Source organism: Bubalus bubalis, chromosome 24, assembly GCF_019923935.1.
Source record: "Bubalus bubalis isolate 160015118507 breed Murrah chromosome 24, NDDB_SH_1, whole genome shotgun sequence".
NCBI classification, from domain to species: Eukaryota; Metazoa; Chordata; class Mammalia; order Artiodactyla; family Bovidae; genus Bubalus; species Bubalus bubalis.
This window is the reverse complement of record NC_059180.1, coordinates 38,648,156-38,663,752: the sequence shown is the minus strand read 5'-3', so window position 1 is coordinate 38,663,752 and position 15,597 is coordinate 38,648,156. Positions and strand designations below refer to the sequence as shown.

At 59.2% G+C, this 15,597-nt stretch overlaps 1 protein-coding gene across 2 annotated transcripts in view; it reads right to left on the bottom strand.

Moving 5' to 3' along the window:
* Nucleotides 1–15,597, bottom strand: part of LOC102406687 (coronin-7) — a 52,931-nt gene that overhangs the window by 25,608 nt on the left and 11,726 nt on the right. For both annotated transcript variants that reach the window (XM_025275335.3, XM_006054875.4), the window contains exons 7-9: nucleotides 8,274–8,324; nucleotides 2,635–2,721; nucleotides 2,097–2,179 (exon numbers count right to left, since the gene is read on the bottom strand). In XM_025275335.3, coding sequence (XP_025131120.3) covers nucleotides 2,097–2,179; nucleotides 2,635–2,721; nucleotides 8,274–8,324 — 221 coding nt within the window. The remainder of the gene's footprint in view (nucleotides 1–2,096; nucleotides 2,180–2,634; nucleotides 2,722–8,273; nucleotides 8,325–15,597) is intronic.

Below are 15,597 nucleotides of genomic sequence, written 5' to 3'. Positions count from 1 at the left end.
AAAAACCTCCATTAGCCTTCACCCGGGGCCAGTAACTGCTGACTGTTCACCCAGCCCAGGGGCAGGGCACCCGGGACAGGTTGTGTTTCTGCCTCTCCAGGGCTGGAGTGTGAGCTGCTAGGTCAGCCCCAACGGTAACCCCCGCCTCCACCCTGCACAGGAAGTGTGGGGTGGCCGTCTGCCTGGGCCCAGCCTTAGGGATAGGACCTGCCGCCCCCGGGGAAGGGCACAGGTGAGAGCAGAGACAGAGACCCCTGGGAGGGTGGGGCCCTGGGTCCTCCCTGGGAGGGGGCAGGCAGGGGCATGTGCCTGACCCCTCCCTGGCCTCCTGTGGCTCTTACTGTTCTACCCAAATGAAGATGGAAAATCTGTAAGATAAAGACAATGAGAGGGTGCGGTGGAGGCCTAGGTGATGCCTGCAGCTGACACCCTGCACGATTCCCACCTTTAGCCCAGTCAGCAGCCCCCGACGTCCCAGGGGGTCCCTGTGGGGTTCTGGCTTCTGGGGAGCCTGGGGGTAGGGGGCCCACCAGCTCTCGGGCCAGCCTGGAGGCTGGCATGCAGCCTTGGCGTCCACCAGCTTTGCAGAGGGCTGGAGAGTCCCAGCTCCTCTGCCAAGGGCGTGGGCCCAGTGGGGCAGCGGCCAGGACTGGGGGATGAAGGGGGCGGGACACTGGCCTGGCCGCCCATCTGGGAGTGATTTGAGAAATTCCAGGCCTCACTGGCCCTGCGAGGCTATTCTTAACTGCTATAATTACAGGGTCAGCCTTGGCCAGTGGCACCATGGGGTCTGGGCATCGTTAACTCCCCCAGGGGCCACGCTGGGGCTGGGCGGGGGCCGCTCCTGTGGGGTGGGGGTGGGTAACCAGCACAGATCAGGGGCGGAGTCTAGAAGGCAGGAAGTGGTGGGGTGATGAGCCCTTGCTGGTCAGTGCGGACTCCCTTGTCCAGGCTGGGCCAGTCCCCTCCCTCTGCTGGGGGGCCCGCAGGGAAGGGGGTGTCTGGCCTGGGGAGGCCTAGGGGATGAGATACCAGTGCAGCATCAGGGCTGGGGGAGGGGCTGCTGGACACGAAGCCAGGAGGCCTGAGAGCCCTAAGTCCTCTCGTGCAGGGAGGAGGTCCTGGTAGTACCCCCTGGGATCCCCATGGCCAAGAGCAGGCAGAGGCCTCATGCCCACTGTGCACTTAAAAGGAAGGTGGGGGGCCTCACTCACCCTCGCCCCACTCATCTGCAAAACGGGCCTTTCCAGCTCCCCGTCCTCTCCCTGTGTCGTGAGAGAGGACATGAGTGGAGGGTCCCTGCCCCCCAACCGTTTCCCCTTCCCTGGGGCTCTCAGCGGGGCCACCCTGGCAGGAGCTCCTTGGGCACTCAGCCTGCCCCCTCACGGTCCACCCTGCTCCTGGAGCTTGGGCGGAGTGCCGCGCCACCTGTGACTGTTTCCCCAGCTGTAAAATGGGAGAGAAAGGGGCTGGATGGACATCCAAGAACCAAGGCCCTGTCCTGGCTCTGCGGGTCCCTGCCTGGGTAGGGGGTTCAGCAAGCCACCCCGAGTCAGAGCTCGGGGACCAGGTTCCACCTCCTCCTCCCCCAGCCCCCTGTACCTGATCCCCTGAGCCGGCCTCCTCAGGCCTGGGCAGTCCCGGCACCGAGCTGGCTCGGCCAGGACCCCGTGGATGCCATGGTAAACCCTCCTGTATGCACCTGCAGGAGGGTGGGAGGATGAAGTGACTGCCCGCACCCCCGACCCGGCCAGGACTACCAGTGACAGCGTGGGGCCTGGGCTGGGGTCTCACTGAGCCTGCGGGTCCAAGGCCTGCCTCCAGACCCCACGTTACCCCACGTCACCCCACGTCCACCTCTCGATCGGAGCCTCGGTGTCCCAGTCCTCAGCCCCACCAGAGCGCTCACAGAAAATCAAGTGCATCCCCACGTACCTTATCCCCCACCTGCGGAATCACAGTCTCCTCCCCGAAGGCCAAAACACACCGGCACAAGCCCCCGTGCAGAAGCCTGCCCCCGACCAGCGGCGCGCACTTATACACATCACGGGGCCCTCGACACCCGCCAGCCGACCCGACGCTCCGGCCGCTCCTACCTGGGAGAGGTGTCCAGGGTGAGCGAGGTGAGGGCAGCGGAGAAGAGCCGGGTGTCCCAGAGCTTGACTTCACGCTCTCGCATCTGCAAGGAGGGGCAGAGAGGGGCTCAGAAGGGCCCGTGCAGGAATCCCGGGGCCAAGGACACGGGCTGGCACGGGGGCACTTGCCCCAGAGCAGAGCTTGGAGGGCAGTCACGGGAGTTGGGGGCGGGGGGGCGGTGAGGCACGCCAGGGAGGGAGGATTTGGATTTTCATGTCCTGCCCCTTTAAGAACCCATAGGTGACAAGGGGGCGGGGCCCTCTGTGGACTCTGGTCCCTGGGGGTGTCCATCACAGTTCCCAGGGTCAGGCTTAGCTATTGCAAATGGAATCTGCCAGTTCTCAGCGGCCGTCGGTCCCCTGGGGCTCTGAGACCCAGCTGCACGCGGGGCAGGGCCGTATATGGACAGGCCTGGAGCCGGCCGCGGCCCCTGCCTCCCAGAGGGGCTCATCCCGCCCTCGTGGTGTTTATGTCCAGTTTGGCCACGAGGAGCCCTACCTGGTTGAAGCCAGTGGACACGAGGTGCTCCTGGGTGCCCGTCCACACCAGCCGGCTGTCCCTGCTGTTCTCATGGGCTGATGTGCTCTGGGGGAAGAAAGACGGCACTGAGCTCCAGGGCCCTCCTCAGGGGTCCACTCGCCCGAGGGCCCCTTGGAGGGCAGGAGCGGCCAGCTGGGGCCAGCTCTGCACCCAGAGGGCCGACCTGGCCACCAAGCTTGGGATTAGTCTCTGTCTGGCTGCTCTGTGCACTGCCAAGGCCCCTCTTGACGCGGCCATGGGGCTCGGGATGGTGGCACATCCCTGTCCCTGTGGGTGCCCCAGAGGGGGCGCTCGGGTGCTGGTCACCGACCTCTGCCGGTCACCGTCCTCAGGCTCTGGGACCCAGTGCCCTCCTAGAACTTCATTTTCCCGGCTCATGGCCCAAGCCGCCTGCTTCCCAGAGCTGTCGCGAGGATCAACTGAGACCACATGTGATAGGAACAGGCCTGCCACAAAGCGGCGTGCAAATCGGGGGATTACAAGAATTACTGCTGCCTCCTGACACTGCCAGGGGGCCGGGGAGAGGGCCTGGTGCTCAGCGCAGGGAACAGTCACTGGAGGGGGCAGAGCACGGCCCTCCTGTGGTGCTGGGGCTGCCAGTAGGAAGGCTTCCCGGGCCTGGGGAGGGGAGGCAAGTTCACACTGCGGGCGGCCCTGTCCCTGGGGCCCAGGCGGTGGGGGGGAGCCAAGGGGGCCAGAGGAAATGCAAACAGCTCCCTCCCAGTCACCCTGGCCCCTAGAGCCTGAGACGAAAGACCCTGTTACCAAAAATAGCTCACCCCAAACCGTGGCCAGCTTCCTCCAGGCTTCCCACGATCTCCTTGGGAATGAATGAGGGAGGGAGGCGGCTGAGGAGAGCTGGCCCAGCACCCCCTCCTCAGCCCGCGGAGGCCGACCCCGGCGTGGGAGCCCGTCGGAAACGGCTCCGTGTCGTTCGAGTAGCTTTTCTCACTGCTCCCTTCCCACCCGGCTGGAGTCGGCACAGGAAGTTAGGCTGAAGCCTGAGAACTGGGGCCCGACGTCCCTCGCTTCACGCAAGATGGGCTGAGGGGTCGGGGCGAGGGTCAGTTCCGGAACCGGCACCCCAGGGTCAGTCATCAGCGTCACTTGGGCTCTCTCGCCCTCTCATCAGTGTGCAAACATCCCGTGTAAGGAGTGCCAGACGGCTCGCACAGCTTTCACACACCCTTCGTTCATTCCACAGCCCTCTCCCTGGCCAGGCACCACGCTGGGTGCTGGCGGTGGGGCTGGACACTTCTCAGATGGACGCTCACGTCCTGGGTGAGGCAGGACTGTGCACTCATCTGTTCTTTCGTAACGTGAATATCCAAGCTGCACGTGACACTGGGCACTGGGGACACAGTGAAACAGAAAAGGGTCCCCACACTCGGAACACGCAGGCTGAAGGGCCCACGTGAACCAAAGAGAAGCAACGACGTCAGCAGGTTAGGGCGCAAGCTTCGGGTCAGACTGGCTAGGAGAAAGCCCTGCTCCCAGCAGCGTGTGCCTGACAGCCGCACTGTGACTGAGGAGGGCGCGGGTGGCTGATGGGGGGTCTCACCTGACTGTGCAGGTCAGTTTTGTGACCTGAGCACTGTAACGGACTTGCTACGGCAGAAGTGTTTGGGGGTGAGTCCAACACACGGCGATGTGCGCTTTTCAGAAGCACGGTCACGGGGCACACGAAGTACAGTTGAGAAAAGGGTTAGGGTTTGAAAGATATGAAAGATCGACGGGCGCGAGCCAGCGTGGGGACTGGCATCTGTGAAGGGTGGGGCCTCGGAGACTCAGGAGGCCGGCACGGCTGGCACGGGGGTCTCAGGGGAGGGGGTTTCAGGGGAGGCGGTGGCACCCAGGGTCTGCAGAGGTTGTGGGCAGTGGGGGAGCCTTTCCCTCTAGAGGCACAGGTTTGGACAGAACGTTCCTTGGCCCGTGTCTCCCACCTTCCTATTCCAGGCCTGCAGAAACCAAAGGCACAGAGAGGGGAAGCTGTCTGCCCCCAGTGACCCAGCAGGGCAGCCGCCCGCCCACCTCCTTTCCTGTTCTCAGTAGACGGAGCTGACGGAGGACCGGCGAGGGGACAGGGGACCGGCGAGGGGACAGGCTCGACCAAAGGCAACAGCGCTGACCAGGAGCTGCCCGGCAGGCCGGCCCCCCAGGCAGCTCGGGTGTGCAGCTGCCGCCCCGGGGAAGCAGGCGGCGGCGGGCAGGGCAGTGCGGACAGGCCCATCCGGCTCGCCCCGCGGCTCTCCATCCCCGCCTCGGGCCTCAGAGGGCACAGCACTCAGGAAGCAGAGGCCAGGTCGGAGCTTAGCCTGGGCCCAGCGCGCCTGCTGTGGGTACACCCGACTCAGTCTGCCCAGGGACCACGAGAAGCCCCAGCAACTAGGAGAGGCCTCTATCCCAGAGGTCTGAAGTGACTTTCGTTTTCAAACCTGCCAAGTTCTCTGCTGACCTCAGTGGGACTTGAGAGAAGGAGCCTCCCCTAGGGATCCCCAGGTTCTCCTACTCCTGGGGCAGAGGGCAGGCGGCAGCATGGACCCAGCCTTGTCACAGGGAGCCCCTGACGGTGAGCCAAGCCTGAGGGCCAGGCCCTGGGGTTCCCCTCTCACAGATGGCTGGGTGTCCTGCAGTCGGAGGAGTCCCCCCTCCTCCGTCCATGTCTCCCCCACACCTGGCCCCAAGGAGAGAACAGGAGGGCTGCGGCCAGGCAGCGCCTGCCCAGCTCGGGCGCATACCCGGCATTCCAGCTGCTGCAGTGCCGCCAAACCCCCTCTCTGTCGCCACGGCAACGCTTCCTGTGAGGGGCAGGGCGGCTGGAGGAGCAGCCCTGAGCTGGTCTGGGCTGAGGGGACCTCCTCCGGCAGTAAGACCCCCCCATCACCCACCCGTGCCCCTTCTCAGTCACGATGCCGGCCCCCAGACCTGCCTCTGTCCGCACCAGGGGTCCTTTGGCTGCTTCTGCCCAGACCGGCCAGCCCAAGCCTCGCCATCCCTGGGCACCCCCTCACCACGGCAGCTACCTTCCCTGGCATGGCCGTGGCTTCAGGGCCTCAGCCATCCCCTCTCCCCAGCCCCTGGGGCCCTGGCACAGTGAAGGGGCTCTGGAGCCCCGGGGCTCCAGAGTCAGATGGACCGAACCTGCCTCTGCCGTGAGCTGTTGTGACCCTGGGGACAAAAGTGACCAAAGGGCTGACTTGACAGGATGCTCAGGAGGGTGGAAGGAGGTTGTGCACACCAAGGGCCTGGGACACAGTAATCCGTCATCAATGGACCCAAAACACAAAGCAGGGGGCGTGAGCAGGAGGGAGCCGCCCAAGCATCTCCTGCTCCAAGCTCTGGTTGCCAGGGGCCAGGCCCAGAAAAGACAGTAGGGGGAGGAGCCCCCAGGTCCCAGCCCACAGGGATGGCCCGGGGGGCAGGAGGGGCAGAGGCCGGAGGGAGGGCAGTGCCCGCTTTGGTGGGCGAGGAGGGTCCCGGGAGGAGGTGCTCCCAGAAGGCTTCTCCCCCGAGCTGGCCCCTCGGCTCACGCCAACCTGGCCGCCAGCAGTGGTTTTCCTAATGGAAGCCAGGTGCGGGCCAGATGCCCCGGCGGAAGCGGGGGGCAGGGCTGGGCGGAGGGCGGCATTCCAGGCCCCGCTGCCCCCGCGCCCGCAGGCTGAGGGGCCGAGCACAGGCACGGGCCCAGGAGCGGCGAGGGGGTGGCAGCCACCCACGCTCTTCCCAGGTCTCCTTGGCCCAGAAACCCCCTTCAGGGGGGCTCCCCCCGCCTCACTGAACTTGCAGCCCTTGGACGGCGGCCACCGCATCTCCACCTCAGTGCCGTTGCCGCCTCCCCCTCACTGAGGGGGACGGAGGGGAGGAAAGCGCTCAGCTGGGGGACGGGCCAGGGGCTCTGCCTGGCTGGGGCTGGGATGGGGGTGCCCTGCGCCGGGGCCTGCACAGACCCTGGCGAGGAGAGGGCGACTGGAGAAAGCTGAGCGGACAGTGCCCTGTCTCTCTCCTCGAGCTGAGCCGGGTCCTTCTCTTCGGGCAAACACTGGAGGTGTGCCGCGGAAAGCTGCAGGGAGGCTAGCTGCTCAGGCTGCCCTGAGGCTCAAACGGCTGGCCCACTGGTCACAGGGCGATGGGGCCAAAGGACCAGGGGCCAGCCTTGTGGGTGGAAGCACGGCCAGGGTGGGGCCAAAGCCACTTCTGCTGGGCCTGGCTCACCTGCCAGGACGGGGCCTCCTTTAGGTGGTTGGCCAGTTGGAGGTGGAGCTGACCGCCCTGTCCTAGGCAAAGAGCTGCAGCTGGCTGTGTGAAGGGGTGTGTGTGTGTGTGTGTGTGTGTGTGTGTACGTACTGGGTCGGGGGCATGTAGCCCCCTGGCTACTACTGCTTGGGTTTAGACTGTGTGTGTGTGTGTGTGTACGTACTGGGTCGGGGGCATGTAGCCCCATGGCTACTGCTGCTTGGGTTTAGACTGGTGGATGTGTGTGTGTGTCTGTGTGTTGTGTGTGTGTGTCTCAGGGAATACAGCCCCCTGGCTACTGCTGCTTGGAGTTAGACTGGTGGTTCAGCCTTGACCTCGGGCGGGGAACAGGCTCTAGATACGGAGCTGAGGCATCTGTGCTGGGCCTGGGGCCTCGCTGGGGAGCTCTTGCCACCAGCTGGTGCCAGGACCCTGAACTGCACTGCACCTTCCTTGGGAAAGATAGCACCTCAGCTTCTAGAAAAACTTTGAAAAATGTAAACCCATCCACCTCACTGCTGCCTTATAACCCCGACGGCTCCCACAATACAGGTGACAGGCCCCTCGCTCGGGCTCCTGGGCCAGCCTGTCCTGCCCCAGGCTGTCTGCAGCATCACCCCAGCCTCTGCCCCGAGAGAAGCCCCCAGCCTCTGCCCCGAGCCAGCTCCCCAGGGAAGCGTCAAAGCACTCCCACAAGAGAAGCCCCCAGCAACTGCCCTGTGTTGTTCACTGCGGAACACTCCGTGCCTGGCAGCGGGCTGCCCTCGAATGACTGAACGAGTCCCCAGTGGCTCGGTGCCTGCAGCATGAACCCGCAGCCCGGCCTCCCTCTTGGAACTTGAGGGGCCACACGCACCTGTGCACAGCCAGACACGAACCAAACATGCTCAGGGCCCACGGCCTGTGGGTCGGGCAGGCCCCCCAGCGCTGGCTGGGACACTGGACCAAACACACTCAGGGCCCGGGACCTGGAGGGGTGCAGAGAGCAGGGGCTGGGTCTCTTTGCTCCTCTGTGGCCAACCTCCGCTGACAGTACCAGGAAAGCTGGGTGGGGATGAGGGTCTCAAAGAAGAGGAACTTGGCCTCTCAAATTAGCTTCCTGAAGCCACAGGATGGCCCCACTGAAGGCCTGTGGGCAGCCTGGCTGCGCCCCACCCTGTGGTCAAAGCTGGACCTTCCCTTCCCAAGGCCCAACACGCTTCCCAGAAGCAGCCTGAGCAGCAGGAACCACCACCCAGGTGACCCTCATGTGCCCGCTGGGCCTGGGCCAGGGCATGGGCATGGCAGAACCTGTGTGCCAGAGGCCAGCTGCCCTGCCCACACTGCTGCAGCCTCAACCCAGCCCTGCTGCCCACACGACTCACCTGGGCAGCCTCGGGCTTTGCTCTGGGGTCGAAGATCCGCAGCTGCTTGTCCTGGAAAAGCCGAGAAGAGAAAACAGCACAGTTAGGGCAGGGAGGGTCTCTGGGGGCCGGTAGGCCAGCCTCTCCCAACCCCAGGCTCTGATGGTCCTCCCGTAGTACACAGGGTGAGGCATCACCCACCAGACAACCCTTCTCCAGCCCGGGTTCCTCCTCCTCACAGCAAGGGGCAGGCCCCCTTGCCAGCCCCAAGCACCCACGACAGAGAACCCAGTGACAAGGGTTCACATTTCCTGAGCACCTACTATGCATATGATCTCACCCCATCTTTCTAACCACCTTGCGAAGCTGTGCTATTCTACGACCCTGTCACAGACAGAGAAACCAAAGCCCAGAACCAAACTCGAGGTTCCCAGCTGCTGCACGTGTCTGGGCCTGTCCAGGCTAGAGGGGCTCATGGGACAACATCACTTCTACACTGAACCTGGCGTCTAACCAGGATGGCAAGCTTACACATCTGTCCACTCAGCATGCAGTTACTGGTTCAGAATACCCAAGGGTGGGGATGGGAACAGATAGAAAAAGAAATAAAAAATACCAAAATAAAATGCCCATGCTTTAAACAGCTTTATTTCTGTGGAACAATCTCTCTGCGTGTGTGAGTGTGTGAACGTGTACACAAACACACATGCATAAAGAACTGGGGGAGGGGGACAGAATCTATATCCACTGACTGTTTACAGGCTTGGCCGTGATGAATTGTTAAATGCAAAAGGGAAGATGCCCAGTAATTCGTGGTGGTGTGATTCTACTGTGGTTAAAAATAAACAAAACCCCCCTTTGTCTGACCACATTCCTGTATGTTTTGCAAGAGTGCTGAGTAAGGAGAAAGGTCTTGACAGGCACGGGACGTGTGTTAACACTGGGAACCAGGGCTGAGGCAGGTGAGGGGCGGTCAGCTTTTCCTTTTTACATCTTAGCATGGTTCCCCTTTGTTTCAATCAGCACAGTTCATATTTTCTTATTTCAAACAACAATCAACCAGCGATGAACAATTGGAATTCGAAATGAAAAACAATACTGCTTATATCAGCACCCCCCAAAAAAAACCCAGAAATATTTAGCTATACATCTAACAAAATATGTATAAGATGTACACAAGGAACACTACCAAACTCTGATGAAAGAAATCACAGAATTAAACAGAGAGCTAATCCATGTTCACAGTCAGGAACACTCAGTATTGTCAAGATATCAGTTCTTCCCGACTTGACATACAGATTCAGTACGATCCCAATGAAAATCCCGACAAGTTACTTTGTGAATATCAACCCACTGATTCTGAACTTTATGTGGACAGGGAAGATACTCACAATGTCGACACAGCAGAAAAGGAGGAGAACAAAGGTGGAGGAGGATGGCTGCTCTGGAGTATATTCTAGAACTCTGGGAATCAGGACAGTGTGGGTCCACACAAGACGGACAAACAGACCAACGGAACGGAACACAGCAGAGAGAGACCTCCTTAGCTACAGCCAGCTGGTCTTCAACACAGGAGCAAAGACAGTCTTTGCAACAAATGGCACTGGAGCTGGGTGTCCACAGGCAAAAAAATCAATCTAGGCATGGACTTTACGTCTTTCACAAATATCAACTAAGACTGGATCACAGACTTAAACATTAACGTGCAAACCTTTATTATAAAACCTCTAGAAAACAGCATATGAGAAAACCTCGGTGACCTTGCGTTTGACAATATAAAGAACTCATACAACAACAACAACAAAAAACAAACAATCCAATTAAAAATGGGCACAGGACTTCAATAGACATTTCTCCAAACATACACAAATGGCCAACAAGCATGTGAAAAGATGTTGAACATGATTAATCCCCAGAGAAACAGAAATCAAAATCATGGTTAAGATTGTGCATCTCACATCAACGGAATGGCTGCTGTCAAAAAACCCCAGAATAGGACTTCCCTTGTGGTCAGGAGTTTAAGACTCTACCCTTCCGATGCAGGGAGCATGGGTTTGACTCCTAGTTGGGCCAGTTCCACATGCCATTGGGTGTGACCAAAAATAAATGAATTAATTAAAAAAAAAAAAAAAAAAACAGAATATAACAAGTGTTGGTGAGGATGTGGAAAGTTGGAACCCTTATGCACTGTTTGTGGGAATATAAAACAGTACAGATGATATGGAAAACAGTCAAGCAGTTCCTCAAAAAATTAAAAATAGAATTACCATATGATCCAGCAATTCCACTTCTGTGTATAAACCCAAAAGAACTGGGAACAAGGTCACAAAGAAATATTTGCACACCCATGTTCATAGCAGCATTATTCACAAAATCCAAGATCCAGAGGCAATCCAAGGGTCCACTGACTGATGAATGGATAAACAAAACGCATTCAATGAAACATTATTCAGAATGAAAAAGGAAATTACGTCACATGCTATAATATAGATAAAGCTTAAGGACATTACGGGCTTCCCTGGTGGCTCAGAGTAAAGAATCTATCTGCAATGCAGGAGACCTGGGTTCAATCCCTGGGTCAGGAAGATCCCCTGGAGAAGGAAATGGCAACCCACTCCAGTATTCTTGCCTGAAGAATTCCATGGACAGAGGAGCCTGGTGGGCTACAGTCCATGGGGTCACAAAGAGTCGGACACGACTGAGCGACTAACATTACTGAGGGACATTATGCTAAATAAAGTCAGTTACAGGAAGACAAACAGTGTATGATTCTACTTATATGAGGTATTTAAAGTAGTCAAATTCCTAGGTGTGGAAAGTAAAATGATTACGAGGGCCTGGAAAAGGGGGCAAAGAGAAGTTGTTCAATGGGTGCAGAGTTTCAACTTCAAAACGATGTAAGATACTTAATATGATAACTGTACACTTAGAATGGTTACAGTAGTAAATTTTATATGTTTTTATGCCAACATTTATAAAATAGCTATCAGTCCACAAAAAGGTAGGGAAGACCCATACATAAATGCATATTACTAAGTAAATGAAAGAATTCAATCTGGAAAGGCTACACATTCCATGATTCCACCTATGTGACACTCAACATCCAGGAGAAGTCGAATCTCTTACGGAGACAGCAGAAAGATCAGTGGTTGCCGGGGGTCTGGGAAGAGGCAGGCAGGCGTGAACGGGTTAAGCACGGCCCACCTTCTTTGAGGAGCAGAACTATCCTGTGTGATGCTGTAAGGAGGGACACATGACGTCGTGCACTAGTGGGAACCCACAGGAAGTACGTGGAGTGAACCCTAATGTAAACTGTGGGCTTTAGTTACTGTAGCAACATTGGTTTAACTGTAACAAGCGCACCTCATTGATGCAAGATGGAGCGGGGATGGAAGGGGATATACGACTCCCGGCCCTGACTGCCTGGTCCCTCCCGGGTGCTTGGGATGCAGACAGTGCTGGTGTCTGCCACTCAGAGGTGGTCACAGGTTAACTCTGGGGAGGAACCAGACCTGACCTGAGCCCAAAGGACAAGCGGAGCTTGGGCTGGAAAGGGAAAGGCATTCGAGGAAAGGGACAGAGCATGATCGAACATGAGGAGACGGGAGTCTGCTGGCACGTGACGTGCAGGGAAGACAAAGTCATGCGGGGAGGGCATGGCATAAATGGGGGGGACCAGGCAAGCACACAGATGGACAAGGCAGGGGGTCCAGCCTGGAAAGTCCTTGAAAGCCACGTCTTCCTGACACCCGGCAGGGTCCCAGGGTTCTCGGGTCTCGCCCAGCACAGCCTTGCGGCTGTAGTTTACTGAGCCCTTGCTATGTGCCAGGTGGGCACCAGGCACAGTCCAGGGATTAACCTTGAGGCACTGTCCACTCCACAGTCTCAGGTTCGGGACAAGTTTGCTTAGAGACAGAGATCAGACAGACGGGGCCAGTGAGGGACACAGGACAGAGGCAGAAAGAACAGTGAGAGACAGAGAGAATGGGGAAAAACAGAGACACAGAGAGAGACAGCAATAGACTCAGAAAAGACAGTGGGGGCCAGGAAAGAACCACCGGAGGTTGAGGACAGAGACAGCAGCAGGAGCCAGACGGAGGGCGGGTTAAGCAGTGGCAGGGACTGGATCTCGAGGTGACAGGCAAGAGAGAAGGCCTCCTGGCAGCAAAGGGCACTCCCCCCACCGTGGAGACCAAAGGGCCAGGGTTAGGACGCCAGCTCCACCACTCACGTGCTCTGTGACCTGGGAAAACCCAGGGTGGGCTGGGCGTGACGGCAGCAATTCTCAGAGGTCAGAGGCACCTGGGGAGCTGGGCCATGGAGTGCAGAATCCCAGTGTCAGGTCCAGACCAGGGTTCAGACAGGGCACTGGGGGCTGGGGTGGCGCCGGTGGGGGCTGCAGGGCTGGGCAGCGGGGTCAGCACAGCGCTGGGCTCACGGGCCCAGCCCACCCTGCCGAGGGGGCCTAGCTGGACACGTCCACCATCTGTGGGGGCAGTGTGCCCCCTAGCGGCCACTTTTTCTTTCCCGCGGCAGCAGCAGCTGGGAGGAGAGCAGGAAGGGGCTTGCGCGGGCCAGCCCCACAGGCAGAGCAACTGAGGGGGCGGGGGGGCCTCCACCGGGCACCACCCCAGCGATGCCCTTGGGCAATCTCTGCTTCTTGTCCCTGCGCCTTTGGGCTCCGGGTGCAGAGGGCCAGAGTTCCACCAGACTCGGAGCTGGATGGCCGCACCAATCCTCCCCACGAAGACACCAAGTAGGCAAGGATCTGAGTCATCGCCTTGGGACCCGATGGGGAAGTGGGGCTCTATGACTAGATGGATCTTCTCTCTCCACTTGCCCCAGTTCGCACCCAATTTTGATGCTAAATGGAGCTCAGACTGCTGGTGAGAAGGGGCTGGACAACATCCCCCTACCTCCAGCCCGGCAAAGCAGGAGGCCAGTCTGGAGCTTGGGAACCCCTGGGGGTGGTACCTCAGGGGCAGCCTGGCCGCAGGCTGGGTAGTGAGGGCCTTCAGCCCTGGATGCTGAGGGCCCACAGCGGTGACCCCTCCCACATCGCCACCCACAGCCACACACACGGTCAGCGTGGGGACAACGTGAGCCCCTTGTCTCAACAGGGACGGTTCCCATGCAGCCCCCAAGCACTCCATACACAAGCCCCAGACCGGAGGCTCTCACTCCGCCCCGGCTTCTCTAGGTTCTCCTGGGCTCCGGCAGTCCCTCCCAAGGGAGTCACTCCTCACTGTCCTGCCCCCTCCCAGGCTGCTGTGCTCCTCGCCATCACCCCACCCCCACAGCGCCATCTGATCAGGTCACCCCATACGCTAGGCCCCCAGCCAGGGTGCCTAATGCCTTTCAAAACACATCCTCACTTGCCCTCAGCCCACCCTCCCCTCCCCGTGGCCGCACGCCTTCACTGGCCGCCTCTGAACACGGCAGGATCCCCGGGAGACACGCCTGCCTCCCAATTAATCCCTCTGCAGCCTCATTTGTGACCCTTCTGGGGGCTCCAACCACACTGCGGTCCGGTTCACACCAGGCCCAGCTGGGCCATGAGCTCCGGGGAGGGCTAGCACCTCTGGCTGCTCCACAGGAAATGACCCATGTCCAGCCCCTGGACACCTGCTCCCCAGACACCCTGCCTAGGGCTGGGGTGGGGGCCTGGAGCCGAGGGGACGTGGGGCAGAGGCCACAGGCTGGCCTGGCCACGAGGCTGCAGCTCTCACGTCATACATGTACTGTCCACGGCTGCCACTTTGTTACCAGGCGGCACTGAGGGAGACAGTCTGGCTTGCAGAACCTGGAGTCTCTACCACCAGGCTCTTCACCGAAAAAGTCGGCCCCTGCTCCAGGCTAAGGAAGTCACAGAGAACACAGGGAAACAACGGTCTATAGAGATACATACAAATGTTACAGTTTATTACACAGTGAGGCAAAGTGGAAGTGATCCACACTTCTGAGAGCAGGGCTCCACTAAGCAAACTGTGAATCTATGTGATAAAATGTTTCCTGTCACACGCCTTAAATTTTTGATAAGCTGAAAGAAAAAATGATTATTATGCTGGACAAAAAAAAGTACAGGGTAGACTAATGTGGATACTATGTACAGAGGGACTTTCCTGGTGGTCCAGTGGCTAAGACTGCACTCCCAATGCAGGGTTCGATCCCTGGTCAGGGAACTAGATTCCACAGCCCCCAACTAAAAATCCCACATGCCACAACTAAGACCCAGCCCAGCCAAATAAATAAATAAATATTAAGGGGGGAAAAAAAAAAGAGAAAAGATGCTATGGAAAAACCCAGATATAACGTTTTGGTCAACCCAACACTATACTTGGGCTTCCCAGGTGGCGCTAGTGGTAAAGAACCTGCTTGCCAATGCAGGTTTGATCCCTGGGTCAGGAAGATCCCCTGGAGAAGGGAATGGCAACCCACTCCAGCATTCTTGCCTGGAGAATCCCATGGACAGAGGATCCTGGCAGGCTACAGTCCATGGGGTCATAAAGAGTCAGACACGACTGAAGTGACAGCAAAATACTGTATTTGGGTGATCAAAAGGAAACACTTTGTGACAATCCCCTTCCCTCCTTGTCTCCATGTCTCCTCCCTCCCTGTCTCTTTCGGTGTCTGTGAGGACTGTGTCTAGGTCAGTCCCTCTGCCTCGGACACCTGTCCCCTCCTCAGCTGGGTAGCCCCGACCTCACTGTCCCTGGGAAGCCTGAGCCACACTTCCCATAAGAGCCTGTGTAGGCTCCTTCTTTCACGGGCGGCTTCAGGCAGAAGACACCCCACAGGCTCCTGAAGGTCGTGCAAGACTCGAGTCCCGGGGTACGCTGTCAGCTGCTTCCATGCAGACTTCTCCCCGGATGCGTCCTCCCCCCACTGGGGGCTCCCTGTCTCCTCACAGGTTCTGTCCCTCCTTGCTCCCTCTCCCTCCTCTCACCCCTTCCCTCCCACTCGGGGCTCCCATCCCTCTGAGGGTGCCACATGAACACAGGCCCCCACCTTCAGCTCAGACCGCTGCCCAAAGCCCAGTCCCTGGACTCAACGGACATCACTGGGACGTCCCAGGGGCCTCCGACCCCAGTCTTGGGGGCAGGCTCTCCTCCAGCCTGCGACCAGGGAGCCGGCCTCGTGACTCCCCCAGCCCTCACGGGTACTCTGTCTTGCCTGCATCGCCCCCTGCCCAGAAGGCTCCTCCTTCCCTCCCTTGAAGGTCGCTCCACCTCTGCTTTGGACACCCCTCCTTCCTTCCCCTGTCCACACTGTGGCCGGGGAGCCTCACGGTGCAGACCTGCTCCCCTCACACCCTACCCTGTCTGGCTTTAAACACTCCGCTGCT